Source organism: Callospermophilus lateralis, chromosome 1, assembly GCF_048772815.1.
Source record: "Callospermophilus lateralis isolate mCalLat2 chromosome 1, mCalLat2.hap1, whole genome shotgun sequence".
Classification (NCBI taxonomy): domain Eukaryota; kingdom Metazoa; phylum Chordata; class Mammalia; order Rodentia; family Sciuridae; genus Callospermophilus; species Callospermophilus lateralis.
The window spans coordinates 98,669,773-98,690,683 of record NC_135305.1 but is presented as its reverse complement, the minus strand read 5'-3'; the positions used below and the strand labels follow the sequence as shown (position 1 = coordinate 98,690,683).

The 20,911-nt window shown below is 39.9% G+C and overlaps 1 protein-coding gene across 1 annotated transcript in view; it reads right to left on the bottom strand.

The window, feature by feature from the left end:
• Positions 1–367: 367 nt before the first annotated feature.
• The window catches only part of Hecw1 (HECT, C2 and WW domain containing E3 ubiquitin protein ligase 1), a 240,400-nt gene continuing 219,856 nt past the window's right edge, over positions 368–20,911 (bottom strand). Inside the window, exons 22-27 of the mRNA XM_076864225.2 lie at positions 15,364–15,462; positions 14,660–14,789; positions 11,612–11,758; positions 10,445–10,559; positions 7,742–7,940; positions 368–479 (exon numbers count right to left, since the gene is read on the bottom strand). Of these exons, the coding sequence (XP_076720340.2) occupies positions 368–479; positions 7,742–7,940; positions 10,445–10,559; positions 11,612–11,758; positions 14,660–14,789; positions 15,364–15,462 (802 nt within the window). The remainder of the gene's footprint in view (positions 480–7,741; positions 7,941–10,444; positions 10,560–11,611; positions 11,759–14,659; positions 14,790–15,363; positions 15,463–20,911) is intronic.

Sequence of the window (20,911 nt, the reverse complement as noted above, 5' to 3'; positions counted from 1 at the left end):
TTCTCTTAAATGATAGAAATGGAAGTAAACATTTATTACCATTTGGTCAAGTGTAGCGTAACTTGCATTCGTATTTCATTGTTAGTAATGGAGGTATGTGGAGATATACACAGACCTTGAGACAGCTGTTTTAATATTGCATACAGGCTAGCAGTTCATTGAAAACAGAGGAGATAAGCCTGAAGGTTAGATCTTAGAAGAAGGCAGTTCTTCATGCACAGCTTTTGTCAATCCTGATTTGGTTTGAAAATAAAAATCATGGAATACCAAAATCAAAGGAGAGTTGATCAAGGGAAAAGGAAAAGGGGTCATCCCAGAACTGGGTGATGTCACTGGCCAGGAAAATGTCAGGTGAGGTGCCATTTTCTCACTCAAGTCCAAAGGTGCTGGTTTCTTCTACTGCTGTTAAAAGCTTTTCGTACAACATAGAGTATGAGGGATATGGTGGAAGATCCAATCGGTTGAAGCACGTGTGTGCCCTGAATGGAGGAGAAAAGATTGGTGAGATTGTTTCAATGATATAACTGTTTCTGGATATATCTATGACTTCAGAATGGAATCAAAAGTGAGCAGGACCATAAAACATTGCAAACTACAAACCATAGCCTTCTAGACAAAAACAAACCAGTAAAGGGACTGGAACAACTAGAAATGAGTGGTATTTGAAGTGAACTACACTATACTAGGACTACACTAGCAAACCATATATCAACTCTGTCGTATCACTCTGATTTTGTAATTGAGATATGAACTTCAGTGAAAGAGGCAGAAATAGAATTTCTGTTAAAGGACCGTAATCCCAAGTATTCTCGCCTAGTCCTGATTTTTGGGCCTCTGTAAATCATGTGTAACAACTGGAAGGAGTCCATAGTGCTCTGGAAGCTGAGATCCAATTCTTCATTCAAGTCAGGTGTGCCCTGGGGACAAGTCTGACTCCTCTGCCCTGGTAGAACATGCATCACCTAAAGCTGAAGTGCATTTCTGAGAAAAGCTGAACTGGTGAGATGGCCTTCTCTCAATGCCTGGGACATCCTCAGACCACTGTCCCATATTCTGCTGTCTTCGTTATGTGCTTCATCCTGCAGGCCTATGCTTGCCAGCATCTGCCCTAGACAGGAATGTCTTCCCTACCACTCTGCTAACACACGGGCCAGGAAACACCCATACGGGTCTCCAGCAACGAGTAGAGAGGAGTACACAAGATTTCTCCTAGTCAGGTGATCTGATCTGAGATTCAGATCGCCTGACTAGCTGCTTCCTGTTCGAAGTTGCTTATCTGAAGAAGCTTCTGTTGATCTTGAGTCTTGTATCAAAGTGGGGAGAAAGGTGACTAATACAGCCGAAGATTAATTTGAAATCTTTTTCTCCCTAGAAGGAGTGGTGTGTTGATCTTCTTGTTTTGTGACACCAACCAGCATAGAAATGTAGTACTCAAAATAACATAAAACAAAATAAAACCATAAAACATACATACAAATAAGCAAAATTAAACTTCTCCCATTAGAACTTTGTTTGGGACATTAAAAATTGTAAGATCCTTTGGGCAATTGTCTGTTATTTATTCCTTTGTTTTGTAATATATAAATCAGAGTATCAGATCATTGTGCAGGCTAATGCAGTACTCAGGGTATGAGGAGATTATGTGAGATGGGGGAATGAAGAAGGAGGGAAGAGGAAGAGGGTAAGATGAATTTTCCTGTATGTCTGGCGAGGATGCTGGTATTTTTGCTGTTGTTGTTTTGTTGTTTGATTTTGTCTTCCTAGCATCCATTTGTCCTTCTGGTAACAGCTCCCTTGTTGTCCTTGGGGAATTGTACTTCACCTGATTCCCCTTCTCTGCTCCCCCATAGCCTCTCAAACTCTGAAGATGGGCACAGGACAATGCAGTATCTGACCTTAGGCCTTAAGGACTTAACTGGGAACAAACCAAAAATAGCAGTGTTCATTGGTTATTACCTAAGATTCACGCAGGCCTAGGTTCCTTCCTTATTGAAATGTTTTCCTAAAAGAGAGTATTTGAGTACTTGAAAGTGAAAGGGAAGTCAGCGAACCAAGTAGGACAATGAGGTCAACGATTCTTATTTATCTTCAGAAAGATTGAAACTAGAATATGCTCTGGGCTAACCAAGTCAAGTGGGGCAGAAAAATCCCGAGTGTGCTTTTGAAACTAGATGAATTAGCCAGGAGTGTGATTTGAACAGGCAGACATCTTCTTGGTTTTCCTCTGGTCATTTTAATGGCACTTGGGGACAATTCTCCACCCAATTTGTTTTTCTCTGTAGCAATACTACAGAAAAAAAAAATCTCATATTTACAAATCAGTTGGAATCAAATTAATCATGATTAAGATAATTCTGAGGAAAAAGCAGAAAGCACTGGCAAACAGAACTTAGTCTGAATGTCCATGGTTTCTTTACTAGTTAATTGTTATTGTATTTATCAGTAGCTTTGGTTCGCTCTCTTAGATAAATTCTAGTTTGTCCTCTAGAATGAATGGATGCAATCAAGTCCCAATTCAATTCAGCATTCCCATGTGCTCGCAACCCTCCAGGTGTGGTTCCAATAGCACCAGCACTCGCTTACATAAGTCCCTGTGCACTGGACCAAGTGCTGCCCGGTGGGTGTAGGGAAATGGTTTGGAAAAGCCTCTATTCTGATCCCAGTCAGCCACTAACCAGCTTTATGACCTTGGAAAATTCAGTTAGTTTTTCTGAGCTTCAGTCTTCTCACTTGTGCAATGGGGATAATAATATAGGCTGTAGAGGGTTTTGGGGAGAATTGAGGATAGAACACCCATAAATGCCTTTCTTCACCCGTGAATCATTATTTAAACATAAGACTCTCTTAATAATGTAACTATGATTGTCATAATGGTTTTAGGAACTGTGTCATACTGTGGTGATTTAATATCCTGGTGTTTTACCCATGACCTACTGCAAATGAGTCACCTTCATCTCATAATTCATGCTTTGAAACTCCACAAGGATCTTTATAATCATGCCATATTAAATTCCATTTAAATTTATGTTGATGCCAATCTAGGGTTCCAAAACTTTGGGAAGATTTTGGATTTGGACTGTGCTGCACTTAGTTTACTCTTCTAATTTGTGTCATCTGCATAGTTGATCTCTTTGTCTCCTCTAATGTTTCCAATGTTAACATTTTCAATGGATAAATATGGGCAGTGTCAAAGAAAGTCTTGGTCCCACCCAATAGAGACCTTAACGCTGGTCAAAAACAAACAAAACTCCAGACAGTCCAGTCATTAGTCCTTGCTGCTCCTTGCTTAGCCAGTTGTGAGGCCAGTTGTGAAAGTGGTGTCTTTCCTTCAGGCTAATCTTCTTCCCCTGCCTAACTATAGCCTCATTCATTCGGATGGGCATTGTCCTCATTCCTGCTGAACCCATTTTTTGGTGGGGGATACCCGGGATTGAACCCAGGGGCATTCGGCCATTGAGCCACATCCCTAGCCCTATTTTGTATTTTATTTAGAGACAGGGACTGAGTTGCTTAGCGCCTCACCAGTTGCTGAGGCTGGCTTTGAACTCGAAATCAATCCTTGTGCCTCAGTTTCCCAAGCCACTGGGATTACAGGCATGCACCACCGCGTCCGGCTGAACCCACTTTTTCAACTTTGTCAATAACTTCTTGATCCCCAGAAAGTCTGTACTCTACTCCCACCAGCATTTGGTTGCTTTTGCTCTTGAACACCTCTCCCCTCTTGGCTTCTCTTTGGTTTCCCAATGGCTCCCATTTTCTCTCCTGGGCTCCTTGATGGGGCTTCCTCAGGACTCCTCTGTCAGTTCTCTTCTAGTCTTAGAGGAACTCAGAGCAGGGTTTCTCACCTAGGCATTATTAGCATTTTGAACTTGATAATTCTTTGTAGTGGAGGCTGTCCTGTGCATTTTAAGATATTCTCATAACCCCCAAAGTCTTCAGACATGGTCAAATGTTCCATGGGCTCTGCAAAATCACCTTCACCCCCATCTTGAGGACCATTGCTGCACAGTAAGCTAACTACTACCAACAAGTTCTTGGCCTGGGTTCAGTTTACATCCACAGTAAAGTACATTAGAATTTCCTTTGCAACTTTTAGGTCCATTGATCCACTCATGACTCATGGCTCTGATATCCTTGGCTCCTGACTCAAATGTAAATTCCTTTGGTTGTCACCTCACTTTTATGCCTGGGGCTATGTCTGCTCTAACCTATTTTCTATGTCCCCTCCTTAAGCTCTTGATCAAAGCAAGAAAACTCTCCAAGTTCCTTAAAGTCTTTCAAGACGTTCCAGTGTCCCTTCTCCAGTCCTTATGAGGAGATACCGTCTAGTGTCCCACATTCTGTAATGTAGATGAGCATTCTCACTCCTTACTGTGAATTCCAGATTATTACTTTGCAATCCTTGATCAAAAATTTCTATCTTTAAAACTCATACCATTTAGATCTGTTTTTTTTTAAACTACAGATTCTTACACTTTATTTTATTAAAATAGGTGGAGTAGAAAGTAGTATGTACTGCAGGTAATAAGCATAAAATCTTGATTTAAGGAAATTTCAGATATACACATACATACATGCAAACCAGCACATATTCACATACTGAATTATGATGTAGAGAATTATTATTTTTTTTTTTTCTGTAGGCTATGTCTAAAATAGTCAGTGATCTAGATATACCTTCTACTCCTTCTGGCTCTCTGAGTTTTTAGATATTGCATTCACTAAAATCTCTGGTACTTATCTTAAATCTTCCTTTCCATTTCAAGTTCTCCCACCAAACTGTGTAGCAGGTAAGTCCATACGGATGACCCGTTAGGCACCCAGCCTCCGAGTTCCCTGACCTCAACCCCAGTGCCGATTTTACCTCTCCTACGTAGACTTCAGCTATGGCTGTAAACAAAGGTTTTCCACTGGAAAGAATACTAAATTTCTTCCTAGAAACGACTACCTTCGAAGTCATTTTTCCTTAGCCTCATTCACTTTTTAGAAGGCAAAGACTTGGACAGATGCAAAGGTTTTATTTAGGCTGGATTACCACTGGGGTTTTGCTATGACACTCTTTGGCACTTTCACCTGGGAAACCAGCTGCCTTTTTCTTTCTGTAGAGAAAAGATCTGAGGAAATAATAGCCCCGGGCCCCCCTCTCCTGGGTGTGGGCCAACCCTGCTGAGGCTCACAGCCTGTGGGAAGCCTTGGGGCACCTTGAGTCTGCTTTGAGGGTTCTGTGGGCCTCAGGGCTTCCTGCTGCTTGCCACGTGGCCTGGCCAGTACTTCCTGAACCGGTTCTGGGAAGCCAGAGGTTATGTTTGTCTCTCTACACACAGGTGACACTTTTAAAGTTCATGAATATTCGGAGACTGTACAAAGCAGCCTGTTCAAGGGAGTCTATTCAGTGGGTTATTTTCATTGTTCTCTCAGGGGCTTTTGCTTCTTGGGAGTCCTCCTGTCCCAGGAAAAAGTTCTCACTTCCCCCCAGAAACCTTCTTCAGGGCTCACACATCATCAGTTTTTTAGGGGTTGGTCCAGATGTGACAAATCTGTTCAAAAGCCCAATGCCCTTTTTAAAAGCCCTTTATGTGGAGTGAACAGTATTAATGCATCTTTCAAAGCTTTCAAAACTTTGAGTGTAATGGTGACAAAGGCAATGACTCACTTTCTGAAGAATGAGGCAGAGACTTCTCAGATGAGTCTTTTGTTGGTGGCCCACTAGACAATCTCAACTCCATACCTGTGATATCTCTTGGGACATCTCATCTTATCTTCTGTGATGGCCAATGCTTACCCCAGGCCTTGCTCATGCTACTCCCTCAGCCTAGAATTCCCTCTATCCATAATCCTTGCCTCCTAATGTCTACCTCAATGCCAGTTTCTTTGGGGCCTCTTCTATGGGCAACTTAATAAGGATTCAGTCTCTGTTTCACATTCTCAAATTGTTTTAACCCCTTGCGTTTCTCTGATTCTACCTTATGTTGTAATTTGTTGCCATCAGGTTGTTTCCCCCTAGAGTGTAAGCAGGTACCCTGTTGTGTCTCATTCCTTCCTCAAGCTTCAGACTATACATAGGGGTAAGCAATCACTGAGTGATGACTCAAACTGCATTTCTCTAAAATAAAGGCAGAATGTTTAAAAAAAAATGGCTTTATTCTCGAAACCTATCATTAAACTACATGAGTTGAAATTCTGATATTTTTGTTCTTATTTTCTTGCGAGACTTCATTCAGGAGGTTCAGCTTTTGGTGGAATCATGCTGATGAGATCCTTTGAGATAATTGCACCAGAAATTTCAACTGTTGTTAACTATCTGGGTATACCCATCAAAGCTCACCAACCTCAGGTGCATTGTCCCCAGGACACCAAGAAGTCTGGGAAAGTTGGATGAGAACTAGAGTCCAGTAAATCCTTCTATGATAGGGAAAGGTACTTGTGTGGTGTTATGGTTTGGAACTGGGATGTCCCCCAAAGGTCCCTATGTTAAAGTCTTGGTCCTCAGAGTGAAGTGATTGGAAGCTGGTAGGAAGGTGTAGAGCATACTGGAGGAAGTTAGGTCATTGGAGGCATGTCCTTGAAGGAAATATGGGGTCTCTAGTCTAGATGTTCTTCCTCCCCACCCTCTCTTTTTTCACCCAGCCATGAGATGAACGGGTCTCCTCTTGCCATGTGCTCCCTCCATGCCACCACAGGCCCAAAGCAACATGGTTAATTAGTCATGAACTGAAACTTCCAAAACTGTGAACCACAATCAATCTCTTTTCTTTTCAAGTTGATTTATCCTAGGTATTTTTTTTACAGTAATGGAAAATTGACTAACAGTGATTACCATGTAGAAATATATCTGAATTAATTGTAAACCTTCCTTTAAAATTAGAAAACACCAGAAGAAGAAAACAGGGATCAATGTTTTGCTGAAGCAGTATTTATGACTGTGATACCTATGTAGAAGTATCCCTTAGTGTTCTTTATTTCATTGATCAGGATTATACTACTTGAAGTGGCATAGAAAGGATCCAGGAAGTGTTGGGATTGAAACTCCTGGCATGGAGAATTTATTCTGTAAAATTGCCTGGAGCCCCATTTATTTCTGCATTTATCCCACATTAGTGTACTACATGGAAGTCACTACAAAGACACAGGGATACTCATCACCTCATACTCACATATTTTAAGTTCAGCAGGAAATATATGAAACATATGTGAATATATAACTATTCTGCATAGTTTCAAGTAACATGCTGTAGAAAAATGACATGGTGCTGGCAGGGTTCCTCCAGCATCTTTCACTATGTTTCCCCTGCTTTCCTCCTTCCGCATGTTAGACATTACTCTTCAAATTAAGTTGGAAAGCTTCCCGCGACTTACACATGGGCCAAGACAGTGAGCTCAACATACCATTGATCATCAAAACCTTGCTAAGAGTATAGTCTCATTCCAAGTCTCAGAGATACCTCACCCACACCTTTCAGTAGTAACTCAAACCATACTTTGGGTGACAAGCAAGAATCCCATCTCCAGGCTGCGGTTTTGGCTCAGTCGTAGCGCACTCACCTAGCATGTGTGAGGCACTGGGTTCGATCCTCAGCACCACATAAAAATAAATAAAATAAATAAAATGTGTCCATCTACAACTAAAAAATATATTTTAAAAAAAGAATCCCATCTCAAAGGGTGATTACCCAGACGTAAATAACAAAGTACACCATGCCCTCTACAGCAAGTTTCCTGAAGGCTGACAGGAGCTGTGTACCTGGGAAGAGAAGTAATTTTCCCCCATTTCTCTATGCAGAAACGCCGAAGCCCATTGCTTCCACGAAGGGCGGCAAAGCCTTCATAGGGCACACTTGATGTTCCCGTGACAAACTGAAGTAACCTTAATCTCTGCTCATTATTGAAGCGCTCCACTGCAGCCCAGAACCAGCGGATCACAAGATGCCCATCATGGTAACCTGAGCAGAGCAAAGGGAGGGAAATAGAGGTTGTGGGAAAAGGAGGAAGGGGGTAGAGGGGAGAGAATGAAACACAGATCAGGTATGTTAGCTGAACAGTGGTTTTGAATCTGCTGATTTTTCTAATAATGACCTTTAGAAAGATGGGTCTAGGGGCTGGGGTTGTGGCTCAGTGGCAGAGCGCTTACCTAGCATGTGTGAGGCACTGGGTTTGATTCTCAGCACCGCATATAAGTAAACAAATAAAATAAAGCTTCAATAACATCTAAGATATATATATATACACACACACACACACACACAAACCAAGAAAGATGGGTCTAAAGTAATTTGTGTAACTAGGTCAAGCTTTAAAACAAAAGCAGATTTAGAAAATAGCTATTTTATGAAAGGACCTTATGTTCTGAGAGATGTCCTCAGAGGCATTTTGCTTTCTATTTAAACAATTGGGACACCACCCGAAATGTTCCTGTCTTATGTAACTGTGGACAAGGAATAGAAAAGGTTGGTAAACACATATCCTCTATGAATACAGTATTTCATTGTATTTTCTTTGTTCTGAAGTCTTAGATCTTGGCAACCATATACTACAGGAGAGTCTAGGAATTGAGAAAGACTGAAGGTAAACAGCAAACTTGGTGAAAGAAATATTCCAGGCTCCAAACAGCCATTATTGCCCCCCTCTCCGCCCTGCAAAAGATAACCCTGTACCTATGTAGCAGTAGTTCTCCAGCCTGAAATCAGCTGGGTGTTTTGGTGCATGGCTCTAATCCCAGTTACTCAGGAGGCTGAGATAGAAGGATTGTAAATTTAAAGACAGTCTGGGAAACTTAGTGAGATCCTGTCTCAAAATTTAAAAAATAAATAAAAATGAAAGGGCCGGGGTTGTAGCTCAGTAGTAGGGTGATCCTGGGTTTAATCCCCAATACCACTAAACAAACAACAACCACAAAACAGAGCTTCTTAAAGCAAGTGGGGTAGGAATTAATCATGCAAAGAGTTTGTGTAAGGGGAGGAAAAGGGGAAGTCATTTCTGGCAGGGGAAGTAAACAGTAGAGATAGAGAATGAGGAAACCATGCAGGAAACATGGGGGTAATTAGAGGAAGATTGGAAGGGAAGTTGCTGGGGGCATTAGAGGCCCTAACAGGTGGGCAGAGACTCTGACTTGACACCTTGGGCCAGTAGTTTTCATACTAGGCCAGTCTAGAGATCCCAGATGGCTTTCATTGTCAAGTGTATGTGGGGAAACAGAGGCTGAACTGATGCCCTTAGGTTTCTCTCTATTATATTTATTGGGGTTTCTTTGAATATATTACATAAGGGGAGGGCTTTAAGGCTTAAAAATACATCTTTGAAAAACTTTGGTGATAAGGAGCTTGTTTTGTGGGTAGGGAAGTGGCCTGGTGTAAACAATGTTTCAGGAAGGCTAACTTGGCAGTGTGTAAGATGAATAGTTAGGAGGGGTTAGAAATTAGATTCAGAGAAACCACAAAACTGTATTGAAGCAAAGCAGGAATGGAGTGAAGAGGGATCCAATTCCACAGGAAGTGAGAGACACCTCCCTGATAGCTTGCAAACACTTGGGAGCTGCCCATGGATAGAGGGTTCTCTATAAGCGTTTATATGGGGTTAGCCCAGGGGTTATGGTCGCCTGAAGGAAGGTTCATGTTGGAAGCTGGACAAGCACCTGCTCTGTACTGAAGTCAGGCCAAGTTTGTAGTCTTCAAAAAGTGATGAATTGGCTGGGGCTGTAGCTCAGTGATAGATGGCTTGCCTGACCAGTGCAAGGTCCTAGGTTCCATCCCCAGCACCACAAACAAAAACAAGAATGAAAAATTACATACACATTAACTCAGCCATAGAAAGGAATGAGGTACTGAGACATGCCATGACATGATGAATCTCAAAACAGTATGCTAGTCAAAGAAGCTAGACACAAAAGACTGTGTTTTGTATGATTCTATTTATAAGACATGTCCAGAATAGGTAAGTCCATAGAAACAGAAATGCAGATTGATAGTTGCTAGGGGTGGGGGAGAGGAGAGATTTGGGGGTGGAAAACTGCTTAGTGGGTACAGGGTCTCTTTTTGGGGTGATGAAAATATTTTAAAACTAGCTATAGATCATGTTGCACAACTTTGTGAATGTACAAAATGACACCGAATTGTTCATTTTATTTATTTATTTTGTACCAGGGATTGAACTTGGGGGAACTTAACTACTGAGCTACATCCCCAGCCCTTGTTTTTATTTTTTATTTTGAGACAGGGTCTAATTAATTTGCTAGGGCCTCACTAAGTTGCTGAGGCTGGCTTTGAACTTTCAATCCTCCTGACTCAGCCTCCCGAGCCTCTGGGATTACGGGTGTGTGCCACTGTGCCTGGCTGAATTGTTCATTTAAAAATGGTCAGTTTTATGGTAGGTCACTTTTAGCCCAACAAAAATTTTTAAGAAACGATGAATTTTATTTGTGACAGTATTGTCACAACTGCAGCTAGCTTACCTCCCCGATACTCAGTGTTATTCCGCCAGTCATTCAGGTCGATCTCTGCGGTGCCAGCTATCACCAGCTCCAGCTCCCTGGCATCAAACACTGAGACGAGCCTCGAGTCTACAACCTGAAATACACACAGGCCCAAACCCATAGAAAGGTCAAACTCATGATTATTATTGCCAGGGGCTAAAACGGGGAAACTGATCATGACTGCAACAACATGTAATCATTTTTAAGTTAAAAATCATTGCTTTGGTCTGAATGCTGGTGCCCTACCTCTCCATTCATGTTTTGAAATCTTCCCCCTTCAAATTGAAGGTATTAGGAATAGGGGGCTTTGGGAGGTGATTAGGTTATGGGGTAGAGCCCTCAGGAATGGGGTTAGTGCCCTTGTGAGAAGATGCCATCTGTGAATAAGGAAGTGAGCCCTTGTAGGATGCTGAAGTTTCTAGTGCCTTGATCTTGGACTTTGCAGCCTCCCAAACTGAAAGAAATAGATTTCTGTAGCTTATAAGCTATCCAGTATATGGTGTTTTGTTATAGTAGTTTGGAAGGACTAAGACAATCATGGAACTAAATATTTAAATGTCACAAACAAAACTGACTCAACTTTCTGGAGCCAGAGTTAAATTTCCAAGTAGCATTGCATTTTAAAGGCAAAAAATCCAAATCACTTAAATCATTACCATTTCACTTAAAACATACTTATCCTTTCACATAACATTATGACTCATTCCTGTATTTTGATATAGTTCCCACTTCCTTCCTGCCTTTTATAAAGATCTGGAAGGACCTGGTTGTTAGAGCCCCCCTGCTCTGGCTTTACATCTCATGCCCAGTGTGCCAGGCTCAACCGAAAGTCTGTGATGGTGCCTGCTTTAATCAAACTAGTGGTGGTTGGAAAAGTGGTGGATGCTCTTTTCACTCAGGCAGGCAAAGAAAACCTTTCAAGACTTAGGCAAACCTTCATAGCCTGTTATTTCTAAGCTGGAAAAATGTAAGATCATTTTTTTCGAGCACAGGAAGTCTAGCAACTGTCACTGCTATTTACCCCTCGGCACGGATTCTGTGGCACAAAGTGATTATAACAGCATTCCAATTTAGCAAGCGTGGACCACATCCCCCATTCTCTCACTTTGCATTTTAATTCCTGCTTGTTTGTAACTGGGGCCTCACCTCGTAGAAGCCCCGCACCAGTGCCTCAGTCTGCTGCACCACGCCACGCTCCACCCGCCACTTGACCATCCTCTCAATGTACTCCTTCTTGTTCTTCTCTGTCACCTGGGTGTTGGCTCCTCCAGATTTCAACTCCCTTTCTGTTACCTTGTAGGAAACAGGAGGATCAGAAGCTTGTCAATTCAGCTGATCTCCCAGGGAGACATTGTGATTTTAGAAGGATCATGGAATATAAAGTCCTCTGTACATTTCAGCATTAGTGCCTCTTCAGTTCTTTTTCCTTTTGTGGAAGTCATGCAGAAGGCTTTGATTGTTCAAAGCAGATGCTTACGCACTTCAGAATAGCTATAATGTGTGTATCATAAAAAGAAAGATGCTTCTCTAACTCATGAGGCATAATGGAAGCAAAAGGAAAACGCCCCGGGTTGTCCTTCAAGATGGAGCTGAATGTCTTAACATTAGAGTCAGATCCTTAGTGCTCCCAAATCCCAATTAGAGCAAAGTAACAGCTGCCCTATTTTTCCCTTCACATTGACAAGAACCAAATAGCAGAAGGCAAGAGGCTTGTTTTGTTTTGTCCATGTGACAGTGGAGTAGAATGAATTGGGAAGAGAGTTTTTACAGCCGGGACTAATGGTGGCTGAAGAATGAGAGCCTGACCTTCAGAAGGGAAACTGTAACACAGAGAAGCACAGAAAATGGCACTGCCACTTAGTATGATGAGGCACTCAGCAGCTAGGATCTGTGTACTGTCTTTTCAAAGGTAAGAGGGTAGGCAACATGTCAGACATTATTACCAAAACATGTTGGTGTTTGAAGGAGGCGATCTTTTATTTTTATTTTTTAGTTGTAGCTGGACACAATATATTTATTTATTTATTTGTTTGTTTATTTATTTATTTATGTGGTGCTGAGGATCAAATCCAGTGCCTCACGCATGTGAGACAAGCACTCACCCACTGAGCCAAACTCCAGCCTGGGAGGCGATCTTTAGTCATAAATTCACCTAAGAGTTCACCTCACAGCTCAATGCTAATGAGACAAATCATGTGTCACTGTACTTAACTACTGGTTTAAAAATTGTATTACACATGTACAGATACTTTTCTACTGGATTGTTGGCTGACCATTTCTTTTTGATATATGGACTCTCTTCTAATATTGAAGGAAATAGCTTTAGGGTTATGTATTTTAACTAATGTGCCGCTTTCACCTTATTTATGGTGCATTTTGCCATGCAGAATTATAAAAATAATTTTATTTGACCAGGACAATTTTTTATGACTTTGAGAGTTTCTGCTATATCTGTAGCAGTATTCCTTGCTGCAATATTAAAAATAAAAATTCTCTCTTGTTTCTTCTTTCAGGTTTCTGATTTAATTGGAATTTATTTCAATGTTAAGAGATAGGTTAGGGATCTAACTCGAAAAATTTTAAGATGGTTATCCAGTTGTCTTAATACAATTTGTAAATAATTATGTATATTTTACTAATTTGTCTTCTACCATAGGGAATGTGTGAAGGATGGGTTAAAAGTAGTCATGTAAAAGGGAATAGCATATTTTACCTCTTAATGTACTATAGAACAATTAATTTGGTGGCAGGACACTTCAATGAGTAGCATATTCTCAAACATATTTAAATGCACTTTTGTTTTAGTTTTTTCTCAATTATGTGTAGGGACATTCGTCAGAGGAATGTTTATACAAAAGAAATATAACAGAATTTTGACATTTTCCAGGACCAATCCAAGATCCTTGACTGAGATATGGGGTGCTGGGTGATCTGTATTAGTGTGTGGGTAATCCTCCTTCCTTGATCCAGCACACTGTCCACATTTACATGTGGTACTTATCAAGTATTCCAAAACTAAAATTTTACAACAATCCTATTATAAATTACCATATAATGGGCTTTTGGGGTCTCTTGCAAACGATGTTCTCAAAACTTGATTCTTAAATCTTCCTAAGCTATAGTTATCTTCTGATAAAATTGTAATCCATTTGATCAAAGATTTAATGTTATATAAATAAATACTGGTATAAAACACATGGGGAGCTTTTTCTTGTTAAATAGTATTATGATAGACGTAGTTTGGAGGACTATCTGGATGGAAATGAAAAGAATTATTTTTGTAGTTGCACAGATAACAAGAATATCTTACATGTGTATGATATACTTTACAAAAATGCTTTCTGACCCATTATCACATTGGATTTTAAAAACTGCCTTAAATAGATTCATGTCATAACAAGAAAAGGAAGGAAGAGGACATGGGCAGATTTATTAAAGGAAATAGTCACCAAAGAATTATAATTTGAAAGAATTCCTTTTTCTCCAGTTTAAAAACAAAATCCCATTATAATACTGTCAAGTAATCATCCCATTTCTGGGTATATGTATTCATCCAAATGAACTGAAAGCAGGAATTCAAACATACATTATTTTTAGTAGCCAGGAGGTGGAAGAAACTCAGATGATCATCAACAGATGAATGGATAAAAAAAAAAATTGGCACATACATACAATGAAATATTATTTAGCCTTAAAAAAGAAGAAAATTCTGACACATTACCACATGGATGAATGTTGAGGATATTATGCTAAATTAAAAGTCACAAAAAGAGTGGTATTGTGTTTCTACCTACTTGAAGTATCGGGAGTGGTCAAATTTATAGAAACAAAAATTGAATAGTAGTTATAAGGAGCTGGGGGAAGGGAGAAATGAAGAGTTTAATGGGTAGTGTTTCAGTTTTGCAAGTTGAAAAAAATTCTGGAGATTGATTAGATGCCTAACAATTTACTTAAGATTATTCAAGTGTACACTTAAAAATCGTTAAGATAGTAAATTTTAGGGCTGGGGTTGTAGCTCAGTGGTAGAGGCACTGGGTTTGATCCTCAGCACCACATCAAAATAAATAAATAAAATAAAGATATTGTGTCCATCTACAACTAAAAAAATTTTGAAAAAGATGATACATTTTATGTGATGTGCATTTTCCATAATAAAACACAAAAATCCCTTTTCCAAGCTCATATCCCACAAACCTGTCCAAAAACCTCTTCATTAACAGTGAAAGTGAGGTCGAGGATATCTGTGATGTTGTTGTCCTTCATCCACTGCAAGCTCTGGTGGAATTCCTCGTCCAAATATTCCAGATCACTCAAATCACAGGGCCTGAGTGAATCCAAAGGGAACAAGGCAGACAGAATTACTGAACAAATGGTGGCACAGACCTTATTCCAAACTGTGGTTATGCCACTTCTGGATGAAACATCTCCAACCCAGTCTCACATTTGATACTTTTGAAACAGCATATTTAATGATTTTGGGTTCATTCAACAATTTAAAAAAGGAATTAATAAAATATTTACACTAATAAACATGAAGTGATCATTGACTGGTGGATTCTCATTTCAAAACGACCAAGCTATAAACAAATCAATTCTATTTAATAGTTTAATGCAATGTTTATAATATTAAATTTCTTAGATAAGCTGATTCGTATCTGTGATATAATATTTGGCTAACAGAGTTTTCCCTTATGCTTAGGTAAAATTTCCAAAGTCATTTTTGTTGCATTAAAAAGTATGTGTGATGTGTAAACCTCCAAAACAGAAAAGTACCAGAAGCCTCACAGGAATGGTTGGGGCGAAGCAGGGACAAAAAGGCCAGAGGCCCCAGAAAGACCGGTGCTGCTGCCGTCCTGCAGACGGGGCTGGGTGGAACCCTGGTCTATAAATACACTTACAGCCTCAGGAGTGCCTTATAGAATGGCCTTGTGAAGAAAGCATCCAGAAGGTACTGATGGATCAAAGCCAGGCCTAGGATACGACCACTAAACCTGAACCTGGAACACAGAGAAGGTGGAGAAATGGAAGGGTCAGTGAGAATTCACACTGTTAAATATTTTTATTTGTATTTTAAAAATGTGTCTCTGTATGCTATTTCAATTAAGCTGCTTACGGAATTTGGATGTTGATGTTATAAGGGAGACACCCATTCTTCTTCTTCTTTACCATACACATTCTTGTGTGCTTGGTGTATACTAAAGGAAACCTCCTCTCCCCTACTTCTCAGATTACTTTTCTCCAGAATCTCTTCAAAGATCTGGGAGTATGAGGACTCAGGAAGGGGAAAGCACCCAGGAAGGGGAAAGAAGAAATCAGAGAAAAAGTGCCCACATTGGAACCCAAGGGAGACAGAACCCAAGGGCAGAAAGCTTTCTGGACCGTGTGTCCTTACCTATTCAAGCTTTCTATAGTATCACCTGAAGGTCCATGCTGAAAGGTGCAGGACTTGGGTATGAATCACAAGTGGCAGTCATGCTGGCAGACAGTGGGGAAGAGTTCCAGAGAATCACAATGAGATTCACTAGGGAGCATCACTAATTAGCATTGCCAGCCACACACAAAGAAAGAACAAGGTCTCTGCTGGGATGAACTGTTCATGCAGACCTGGCCACCTCCAGATGTGAGGACCCTTACTGATTTAAATCCTTTTTGGGAGGCAATTAGCTATCTGGAATTTTTGCGGGTGGCCTGTTTAGCAAAATGCTGAGGCTTCCTGGAGCTTGATCCCATTCTTGCCTTGTTTCCAAACCAGGTTCCCTTCTTGGTCTATACCCTGTGCTTCCCCACCGTATGGGCCATGCCCATCTTTGCACCTACCTCCGTAACCCAGGGGCTCTCTGTTTTTCTATCTAACTAGATATTCATTTAATGGTGGACCTACTGGTGCCATTTCTCAGATCTTCCCAGCTGGAATTTTTAACTAACTCATCTTCACTGCCTTTGAGGGACTATTTTTAGACTCAAAAGGTTGTAAAAAAGTTAAAATGAATAGATTATCTGATTCCATAGAAAAAGCATAATTATAAACAACAACATTTCAAATTAGCATGTTTGAAGTAGTTATTCTTTTTGTATGAAATAACATGTCAATATTATTGACTCTGAAGAGATTAGAGCCAAACAGAGTCTCATTGAAGGTACTGTGGGGACACTGTGCAATCACATGAGGCTCACAGGAAAAAAAAAAAAGAATGTGTACCAGAGCTTCACCCCTCACTTCTCTTTTCTGACACCCAATAACTGAGTTGTGTTCAACATGGCAAACACAGTTTTGTGTATAAAAACACCATTCACTTTTAGGCCAATAATGGCTAACCTACCTTTCTCAGTTTCTAAAACATTGAAAATGGGACTTCTAACATGATGGTGGGGGCATGGTCATTAAGGAAGAGAAGACTGATCCAAATCAGGATCAGAACAAACATCAACACAGCCTGGCCAAGTGCCCTCTCACTTTGAGGTAGCCCCCAGTGGCCCAGGAAAGAGAAATAGCAATCATGGCAGGTAGTAAGTATATACAGATACGGAATCCACAAAAACATTAAGAGATAACCATTTTCATTTAATGTTAAAAATTGAATATCTCAATGAATTATTTTCTTCCTTCTTCTCTTTCTTTTTTGAACTAAGGACTGAACCTACGGCTTTGCACATCCTAGACAAATGCTGTATTGCTGAGCTACATCTCCAGCCCTTTTTATTTTTAAGACATGGTTTTGCTAAGTTGCCCAGGCTGGTCTTACACTTGTGATTCTTCTGCCTCAGGCTCCAGAATAGCTGGGATTACAGGTGTACACCACTATGCCTAGGAAATTTTCTAGCAAAATAAAAATTACTCAAGATTATTAAAAAGAAATAAATAGACCAATAACGATAGTGTAAACCAGTAAGCTTTGAGGAAAAATAATTGTATCCAAAATTGATGTGGGGACAAAAATATATATATATCCAGTCTTATATAAATATATATGGTCTGTCCTTTATATATATGTAGATATGTATTAAAAATATATATACATGTTAAAAAGACTGGATATATATGTATACACACATACACATTCTTCTAAATGCTTAAGGGATGGAAAAACCCTTCTGTTATTTAAATAGTTTCAGAAATCAGAAAAGGGTGGAAAACTTCTTCATCACTATGAGCTACTATAACTGTAACTCATAATCTGAAAAAGATAACAACAAGAAAGGAAACTAAAGACATTGCACTCTTACATACAAAAATTCTAAATAAAACACAATAGAATTGAACCTACCAATTCATTCCCAGAACAATGCAAAATGATTTAAGATGTTTAATTTTAGGAAACAAGGGATATTTAATATTAGGAATTCTATTATTAATTTTTTTTAGAGCGAGAGAGAGAGAGAAGTTTTTTAATATTTATTTTTTTTTAGTTTTTGGCGGACACAACATCTTTGTTTGTATATGGTACTGAGGGTCGAACCCCGGGGCTCACGCATGCCAGGCGAGCGCACTACCACTTGAGCCACATCCCCAGCCCTATTATTAAAATTAATCACAAGGTCAGAAGACAAAAATCACATGGCTTTTTTTCTTTTTTGTTAGAAGATGAAAAGTTACTTGATAATATCCACCACCAATTTCTGGAGGAAAAAAATCCTTGTAATAAACCCAGAAATAGAAGAATTCTTCCCTTAATATAATAAATAGCATCTATCTCAGCACTATACAGTTCTTAGTATCCTCTTATCCAAGAATTCAATCAACTGTATACCAAAAATATTCAGGAAAGGAAAAATAATCTGTATTGAACACATACTTTTTTTTCTAATAATTTATCCCTAAACAATACAATAGAATAAATATTTACATCCAGTTAGATATTGTAAGTAACCTAGAAATGTTTTAAAATATGCAGGAAGATGTATGTAAGTTATATGCAAATTCTGTGTCATTTTATGCAAGGCACTTGGACATCCGTGAATTTTGGTATTCATGGGCACTCCCTGGAACAATCCCCTGTGGATACCAGGATAACTATTTAGTAGAAAAAATATAAAAGGATTCTGTTTATCACCACCCTTTACAATATTCTATCAGCTCTACTCATAACAGTTAATTATTCATGAAAACTTAGAGATTAAAAATAACTTTTATAGAATATCTAGCCATTGACTCTTGCCACAGCTCTATTTATAGTTATGACTATCTCTATTCACAGATTAAAAAACCAAGGATCAACAATTAGCCCCAGGCAAGTGGTACAGGGAGGAAACTGACTCAAATCTATTTGTCACCAGACCAGGTTTTTTCCACTGTGTCCATTTTGAGAAGCAAAAAGTGGGGGAGGTTAGTACTCTGCTCTCTGGGGCCAGGCTGCCTGGTACAAAGGCAGCCTGATCTCAGTTTCCTCTTTTGGAAACATTCACACTTTAACCTTTGCCCATTATTGCTATATTATTTTATGTTGGCTACCAATACCTGTGCCGATTAGAAATATCTTTGTTTAAGTCACCTCAACTAGTTTAAGCCAAAAAGGGACTTCATTATAAGGTTATGATGGTGTACCGAGGAATCCATGTCAAGAATGTAACTGGGCCTCAGGAACCGGAGGGACATGAGGGACTTTACCCTCCTTATCTGGGTTCTCCCCTTTGCTCCTCTCTGCTCCTTTCTTCTCTCTCAGTGCCAAGGCCTCCCATTGTTTACATTCTGATTTCAAGCTCCCACAGAAACCAACTTGACTCTTTTAGACCAAGGTCCACATTTCCAGCACAATTTTCACTGATTGCTTTGACTCATGTTGGATGCCCACTGGGTTCAATCTTGAGTGATGAGGAAGGAAACGAATCTGGTGTCTTGCTCAGTACTTTGCAGCTAGGGTCATTGTTGCTTTTGCTCTCAACCAGGGGGTGAGAGCAACTAGAGTACAGGAGATGGGGTTTTTCCTTGTATAGGGAACTGTAGTGTAGACCACCAGAAGAAAATTGTTTATTTACTTTGAAAGAGGTAAGACTATAGGTAGAATTTCTTCTTCTTCTTCTTCTTTTTTTTTTTTTTTTAGTTCTTGATGGACCTTTATTTAATGTATTTATTTATATGCAGTGCTGAGAATGGAACCCAGTGCCTCACACATGCTAGGCAAGTGCTCTACCACTGAGCTGCAACCCTAGCCCCATAGATAGAATTTCTAAAGACAAAATTACACTGGGTTCACAGGCTGATGTGTGCAATAAGTAGGTTCTAGTTTTTCATAACTATGCAAGCAAGCTATCTTAATGTGGTCTGGCTTCACATAAACACAGACAGGATGGCTCTTAGCCAGCCCAGGATATACAGTAACATATTCCAGGAGGATGAACTATGATCTGGGATGTGTCTGTTTGGAGCACAAAGTAGTGACTGTACAATTCAAATCCAAAACAATAGCTTAACAAGCACAGATTGGAATGTAAAGCCTTTACCTTTTGATAAATTGCTGTGCTGTATTCTACAAGCGAGAAACATCTTCTAGAAATTGTGCACCTTCTGTATTTATCTTCTTTATTTATCTCACCTAGGCTGAAAAACTGCTTGTCAGAAAATTGATTATATTTGTTGTCAAACCAGGTTACAATTGCATATGAAGCACAAGATGAAGAGAAATGCTTTTCTTTTGTCTCTCTGGATCTATGATAGTGTGTCCACATACATAGAACAAAGAGAGCTTAAAAAAAAATGATCCAGATAATTTAATCAGAAGACATTTATGTTTTGATCTGGTTACCTGGCACAAAAAAAAGAGTTCTAAAGGATTAAATAAAATGAGACCCTGGGGAAGTAGCAGAATTCTCTGCCTTCCCTGGAGGTACATTACTTTAATATCCAGTCCCGGAGCCACTTCAGTGGTACCATGGGTGAACTTGCAGGACTCAGTTTCTCTTTTCTCTCTTAGTCCCAGAAAGAGTCCCTTCTGATATCTCAGGCCAGCTCTGCTCTTGAGTGCCATTCTTGAGGTTATGCTTGAATACTCTTTGTCTCAGTCCTGTTGTCCCCACACATTGCTTGGGTGGTCCCCGTGCCACATGTTCAAGCTCCATGGTTGCCCACCCCATCCTGCCTGGGTGGCCTGTGCTTATTTTATTTTATTTTTTAAATATTTATTTTTAGTTGTAGTTGGACACAATACCCTTATTTTTTGAATGTGGTGCTGAGGATCGAACCCAGAACCCCACACGTGCCAGGTGAGTGCTTTGCCGCTAAGCCGCAACTCCAGCCCCTGTGCTTATTTTTAATTTGCTCCTCTATGGGAATGTTGCCTTTGTGATAACCACTCTGTTACAAGGTACTGAGTTTACTGGGCCTGCTTTTGGCATTTGCACCATCTTTCAGTCCCTAGGTGGCAAGGTCAGGGTGGGCTTAGGGAGCAGCTACTGCCACTCATTCACACCTAACCCTCAGGCTTTTTTAACCACTCAGCCTTACTCTGCTAT